A 7,314-nucleotide genomic window follows, 5' to 3' on the forward strand; every position below is an offset into this window, starting at 1 on the left:
TGGAACTCACTCTGTAGACCAGGCTGGCCTCAAACTCAGAAATCTGCCTGCCTCTGCCTCTCAAATGCGTGTGCCACCACTGCCCGGCCCTGTTTTTTTGTTTCTTTGTTTGAGACCAGCTTTTACTATGTATGTGGCCTTGGCTGGCTAAGAATTTATTATGTAGACCAGGCTGGCTTTGAACTCACAGAGATCCTTCTGCCTCTGTCTCCAAAAGCTGGGATTAAAGGCCTGCACCACCATGCCTGGTAATTTGGGAAGTTTTAATGTGCTTGTTAACCAGAAAGAAGAATGCCAACGTTGAACTAGACAGCATATCAAAGACATCTAGAGAACTGAGGTCTAGCCTGAGTCTCAGCCCGGGCACCAAACAAACACAGACACTGACTGTGACATGAAGAACCTTTGGCCCAGCCTCTTCTTTGTTCCTTCTGCCATTAATAACTGACCGTAGGTGACACTGAGATCAACTTTTAGGAGGGAAAATGTGTCTCCCTAACTCCTAGACAGACACATGCAGTTGATTAAACACCTTTGGAGTTGACTTCTTCCTTTATATCCCAAATTGGTTCCTAAATTAGGTTAAGGGACTGGCTGAGAAAGCCCTCCCTGGTATGAGGGAAACAAGACAGTCATGTCACATGTGATCCTAGCTCAGGTTGAGGAAACAATGTCTCGGCCCTAGACTCAAGGGTCCATCCTCGGTGGAGAACATTTTAAAACTAGAGGAAATATTTGGGAGAAACTTCAACGTTTCCTACTCCTTACCCCGAGTATGGGTGAAGTAGAAGAAGCCTGGCCCCTCCCATCTCACAATCAGTTTTCAAACTTCAATCCTCTGCAAGCCACCCTACCCATCTCCAGTCTCCTTTCCTTTGTCTGCACACATCCCTTCAGTAAGTGAACATTCTCTACTTTCTCCCTACCCTTGCTTTGCATTTCTTGAGGAAGACGTTTCTGCTGCCTGGATCTAAAGACGGAAGAGGATGGGGTCACTGAGCAGTGCTTTGAGCTCTTTCTACCAGAGGGCCAAGCAAGGCTCACAGCTGCTAGAGAAAAGGAAGGCAGTGGCTCCGATGATGCAGGATGGGAAGAAGGGGGGCAACTAGAGAGCCAGAAGAGGATGGGGGTGGGTGGGAAGAGGGAGAGGGGAGGGGAGCCAGCAAGGTGAAGAGACAGGGATGGAGACAACTTTGGGGCTCTTGAAGGGAGTGGAATGCATGCCTGGCCTTTTTTTTTTTTTTTTTTAAGGATAAGGAAACCTGAGAGGTTTCAAGGGTTACCCCAGACTTGTTCCACCTGCTTTGGCTTCCTCCCCAGAGTGCCACTGTTTACCAAGATCCCTCCCTGAACTCTTGCCCTCCTGGACTTGCCCTAGCTCAGGCCCCAGGCCCGTGGCCAGGCAGACACCCTGACAAGTTACAAATGAGAGTGGGTGTTGGATTCTTGTCCTCAGAGTCTGGAGGAGGAGACATCAATGAGCTCTACCCAAGAGCATCTCTTCCAATTCCAAACTGCCTGCTGCATTTCAGAGAGTGAGCAAGGCTCTTCCTGTTTTCCCTCCCCTAATCTTAACCTGAGGAAGAAAGAAAGGAAGAAAGAAAGAAAGAAAAGTCCACTTCTAAACTTTAGTTTAGAAGCTCTACACCAATTCTCCCATTCTCTGAGCAAACTAAACTCCCTTTAGAACATGCATGGGAAATTTGGATAGTCTTTAAGACTTAACAAGTCTTGGATTTATCTCTTTGAGGCTTGGGATTAAAAAAAGAACTTTTAGGGACACTAAAGATGATGGAGGGGTGTCGGGGAGGAGGAATACAGAGAAATGCAGGGACTTTAATAGTTTTGAACACTTTTAAAAAGAGAATAAAAATTCCCTTCCTTCTCACCCCTCTGTAAATATCACCTGGCTCTCCTCATTGCTGCTCTCTGGAGAGATATAGGGAGTTATTTAAGTCTGAGTGAGTGAGCCAGCTACAGCTACGGATGGCTAGAGAAAGGATAAATACATCTAGAGAGATGAGTTGATGGATAGGTAGGGAGCGAATATAAATATGGAGAGAGATGAACGAACAGAGAGATGAATTGAGACAGAGGGAATATAAAGAGAGGCTGAGGGAGAGAAATGGCTGAGTGAATGAGGAGAGAGCGGTTATGCAGAGAGATGGAGAGAGGAATGGGGCATCCCTCATCTTTCCTCCACCTTTCCTTTTCCCTCTCTTGTTCCCTTAAAATGCCATTTTCCCCCCCTCTTGATTTGTCATGAATTCTTCCGGATTTCAGGCCCTGGCTCACACCCTGAGGTGTTTTTACAGCCCCTCTCCTCTCCCTTCCTAGTCATCCTTTTGTCCCAAGATAACATACCTCACCAGGCTGTCCTAGAACATCGTCCCAAGACAAACTGGGAGGAAGAAACATGGAATGGTGGTTCTGGGCCAAGTAAGGAGTCTGACTCTCCAGTCTCTAGCCATACAGCCTTGGGGTGGGGTAGGCTTCTTGGAGGGGAGAAGAGAGTGAGGGGCAGCTGGGTTGAATTTGGCCAAATCTAATAATCCAGGAACCTATTGAAGGCCTTGGGGGTTGGGAGGGGAGTAAAGTCTTGAATATTCTTCCAACTTCTCCCCCCCCTCCCTCTGGTCCCTTCTTTCCAAAAAGTCTTTGAAGAAAGATGTTTTTGACGCTTCCATGTCGCTCTCAGATGGATGGGCTCAGAGTGATTGAAGTGTCTTTGTCATGCTAATGCTTGGGGGGTGATGGATGGGCGCTGGGGCTGCCAAACTCTGGCCCGCTTAGCCCATTGGCCTGGGAGAGATCACATGTGCCCCCCCACCCCCACTCCCTATCCCCTTCCTAGGGGATCGCTGGCCGGGGCAAGCTGGCCCAGGCCATGGACTCAAGCTTCGGCGCTGTGACATACTGCCGAAAGGTTGTAGGGCAAGAGGGTGTCTCCCCAAAACGGCCCGACCCTCCTTCGGCCTCTACATGGACTATAATAGGATGAGTTCCTTTTTAGAGTACCCACTTTGTAACCGGGGACCCAACGTCTACAGCGCCCCAACCTCCTTTCCCCCCAGCTCAGCTCCGGCCGTTGACAGCAGCTACGCAGGGGAGAACCGCTATGGTGGAGGGCTGCCCAGCTCAGCGCTCCAACAAAACTCGGGGTATCCTGTCCAGCAGCCGCCGTCATCCCTGGGGGTGTCCTTTCCCAGCCCCGCTCCCTCGGGGTACGCCCCAGCCGCCTGCAACCCCAGCTATGGGCCTTCCCAGTATTATTCTGTGGGTCAGTCGGACGGAGATGGAAGCTATTTTCATCCGTCGAGCTACGGAGCCCAGCTAGGGGGGTTGCCTGACAGCTATGGAGCGGGTGGAGTCGGCTCAGGACCATATACTCCGCCGCAGCCACCTTATGGAACCGAGCAGACGGCAAACTTTGCACCAGCCTACGATCTCCTCTCTGAGGACAAGGAGTCATCTTGCTCGCCAGAACCCAGCACTCTCACTCCCCGGACCTTCGACTGGATGAAGGTCAAGAGAAACCCACCTAAGACAGGTAGGGCTCAGAGGAGCCACTTCCTCTCCTTGGCTCTGGCATACACAGAGGGGCCAGAGCCAGGGCTTCATTCCCCCTTTAGCTGTTTTTTCCAGGCAGGTAAGTAGTTTTCCGGTTCAGGTCAGCAGAGTTTCCCACGGGATAAGTTCGGGGCTACCTCCCCCCTAAGGTGGTCTCCGCAGTCTTGTCTGTGCGCCCAGTTTGGAACCAGTATTTCATGTTTCTTGTCTGAAGGTGAGTATGGGCGGGAGGCTGATTCTAGATTTTGTAATTACTAATGGAGGGTGTGAGTGATGCCACATAGAGTCTGCATTGGGTAGATGATGAATGAGGGCCTAGAGTGAACTGGGAGGAGTGGAGGGGAGGGAGAAAGAGGTGAGAGAACTGACGTGGCTTTTCTCCCTGCCCCGCCCCTAGCGAAGGTGTCCGAGCTGGGACTGGGCGCTCCCGGCGGTCTCCGCACAAACTTCACCACGCGCCAGCTGACGGAGCTGGAGAAGGAATTTCATTTCAACAAATACCTGAGCCGTGCCCGGAGGGTGGAGATCGCCGCCACCCTGGAGCTCAATGAAACGCAGGTGAAGATCTGGTTCCAGAACCGGCGCATGAAGCAGAAGAAGCGCGAGCGAGAGGGGGGCAGGGTGCCTGCAGGCCCTCCAGGTTGCCCCAAGGAAGCGGCTGGAGATGCCTCCGACCAGTCTGCGTGCACCTCCCCAGAAGCCTCGCCCAGTTCCATCACCTCTTGAACTGAACTTCCTAAGTAACCCGGCTTCCAACGCTGGACCAGCCCTCTCATAGACTTTCCCAAACTTCACAACCCCGGTACCCTCCTCAAGGCTGAGGAACCAGCTTAGAGCTGCCTAGGATGCTGGGCAGGAGTGGGAAAATGTATTTTTTTTCCCTCAGATCTAGGGGTGGAGGGATGATTGATGACTGGGGATCCTTACAGGTCTTGGGACCTGGGGAGCACTCAGCTCCTCACAGGTCGAAGGAAAGCCTTTTTGGCTTTGTTCAGCCCATCCTTCCAGGGCTGCTCCTTTCCTTTCCGACTCAGTTCAGTGCCTTTGCGTTTAGAGAGTTCTTCTTTCGCATTCTTATCCCAACTCTTCTTTCTAGGCCTGGGATTTCTAGGCCGAGAGTCCTCGGGATTTTCCGGTGGAGGATGTGTTTTGAGTATGGGCCCATCACCACGAACCCTTAATCTTAATCCTTAATCCAGCCAACTCGCCGCAGACTTTACAGTAGCACCTACTGTCTTGTGACATACCAAAAAAAAAAAAACAACAACAACAAAAAAAAAAAAACAAAAAACAAAAAAAAAAAAAACCAACCAACCAACCAACCAAAAAACCCTAGTCCCAAGTAATCCCACAAACCCTTCCTGGCACATTTCTATTGCACTAATGCAGCCCTCAGAGGCTGGCTTATGAGATCTGCCCCTTCCCACTGGCATCACTATATCACCAAAGCGGTTTTTTTTTGGAACTTGGCACTACAGGGATTTTCGGAGCATGGTCGCAAGGACTCCCTCAAGCAAGCCTCAACCAAGAAGGGGCGAGTACCCCCTCCCAGCTCCCTATTTATTACCTCCGGAAAAGGCCCCTCCCCTGCCCCCATTCTCCTTTCCATAAAACCACCCTACCCCTCGGGCAGTCTAGGGAGGCCCAGGAATGGCGACAGAATTCCCAGCAGCTTCGGACGTTTCTCTGAACCTTGGGGACAGCAGAGGGGCCACTTGAGTTTCTAGAAAACCAAGCTCCAAGCAAGCCAGGTTGTCTTTGTATCTACAACTACCTCAATGCAATAAAGTCTGTTTTCTCCCCCCTTATTTCTGCTTTTGCTTCTCCATCCTGGGGTGAAGGAGGAACTAGGGGTTGGAAAGGCTGAGATAATGAGCATTGTTTGGATTCCAGCTAAGGTAGAAGAGGATCCCCAGATATCTAGTCGTCCACTGGTCTTTTCAGAGAACTCAGAAACTCGTGATGGGGGAACCAGATAGTTCTGAGACAATCTTGAGAAAGGGGTGGGAAGTGAGGGAAACAGACAGTCTGCTCAATGTCTGTGAAGGGGATTACAGGGGAAAGTTTCCCTTTATCTCCTCCAGTTTACTCTGGAAACTGTAAAGAGATCAGGCTTGGGGCTGTGGAGTGTCAGGAAGGTGCCCCCATTCTTGCTCAGAGAGTCCGAAGATGGGCTGTTGGCAAATCTCACTAGCACACATATTAAGCCTCAACTCCAGCCCTTTCATACAGGAATATCAGCTTGAGTCAACTGCAATCCACCAGCAGGTGATTTGGCTCAGGCAGAAGGTACTGGGAGCATAGGGAGGAGGTGGCCTTTGAAGGGATGTGGGGTGTGTGTGTGAGTAAGGAGGTGCTTGGAGGTGGATGGGGGAGGTGCTGGTGATTTGGTGGACAGTAGGCCTTGGGGGTGAAGAGAGACAACCAAGGTACACCAGGATCCTGAGCTGACCTTTTTACCTCTAAGCGCCTCTGGGCTTTCCAAACAAGCCTGTGGCAACCAGGGGAGAACTATTGTCTCCCCGCCAGTACCACTAGCAAACCTTTAGTCCACAGAGGCAGGGGCTCAGCCTCTGGAAGCTCCTCAGAGGTGGCAAACTGCCCACGCTCCAGGCTCCAGAGTACCATCCAAATGACATGGGGCTCCAGGCTCCAAGTCTGGTCTATTGATTCTGGTGACTCAGAGATCCCCTAAGCGCCAGGGCCAGGACCCTACCCCTGGGGTGCAGTGATGAGGAAAACAGGTCTTATCTGACCCTAGCGGGCCCCCCCCTTCGTTTACTTCATGACCTTTGAAAGGAAGCCAGGCTGCGAAAAGGACTGGGACTCTTGTAAGCATAGCTAAGCATTTGTTTCCTTGTGAAACCGGTGCCATTAGGCGAGAGGCAATGTTATCAATAATTGCACAGCTCAGCTGGAGAGGAAGAGAAGCATTCAAGAGGAAGGCCAGCTTTCCCAGAGGTTGCTTTCTTACCCTGTCTTAAGGTGGGGGGGGAGAATCTATTAACTGCTTTTCTCCATTTAATTGAAATTGCCATCAAGCTTGGCTTCCCCAAAGGGGTCACCTTGACAAGAGAGGACAGAGCAAGTATCTTTGAAACAAATTTCCCCTAGCTGAAGCCATTTAATACCAACCAGTCAGAACCTCTGGCTTGGGTCTTTATGGAACCTCCAATTGTTAGCCCCTATGGACAAATGAGCAGAAAGAGGAAGGGACAGTGGTTAGGGCAGGGCTGCAGAAGATGGTGGAGCTGAGTCTCAGACTTGGGATGACAGGCCCTGGGGGAAGGGTGATAGAAGGGCCTGAGGAAAAGCAGAAGCCAGAGCCTTTGATTTTTGGTCATAGCAGAAGGAACCATCAGATTCCTCCAGGGAAAGGGGGTGTGTGTGTGAGATCAATTCTTCATTAACAAGAGTCAGACTCAAAATAATCCCCAGTGGGTGGAGAGCCTTCCATCTTAGATGCGAAGATCCAGGCTCCATTGCGTTCTCCTACTTGAGTCCCACGTCTAACCCAAGGCTCTGGATTGGGTTTAGAGGAAGGTATTTATTTGGAGAAAACAAAACATCATGCTGTAGTCTTCTCTCACAATTGTCAAAAGAGAGTCTGGAAAACAGACAAGCAAAAGATGCATCTTGTTCCACTGGACTCCAATCAGCAGTGTGTACTGTCAAACTCTCCAAAATAGATACTCAAATGCTCCAGTCATAGACTCCTCCACACCTCTCAGGCACCTTCCCCCA

General features: G+C 50.7%; 1 protein-coding gene across 1 annotated transcript; it reads left to right on the top strand.

Moving 5' to 3' along the window:
* Nucleotides 1-2,915: 2,915 nt before the first annotated feature.
* Hoxb1 (homeobox B1) lies at nucleotides 2,916-5,370 on the top strand. The gene is made up of 2 exons (XM_031352183.1): nucleotides 2,916-3,550; nucleotides 3,968-5,370. The coding sequence occupies exons 1-2, from the start codon at nucleotides 2,983-2,985 to the stop codon at nucleotides 4,294-4,296; spliced, it is 897 nt and encodes a 298-aa protein (XP_031208043.1). The 5' UTR covers nucleotides 2,916-2,982; the 3' UTR covers nucleotides 4,297-5,370.
* Nucleotides 5,371-7,314: the final 1,944 nt, after the last annotated feature.

This window comes from Mastomys coucha, unplaced genomic scaffold (genome assembly GCF_008632895.1).
Source record: "Mastomys coucha isolate ucsf_1 unplaced genomic scaffold, UCSF_Mcou_1 pScaffold5, whole genome shotgun sequence".
Taxonomy (NCBI): domain Eukaryota; kingdom Metazoa; phylum Chordata; class Mammalia; order Rodentia; family Muridae; genus Mastomys; species Mastomys coucha.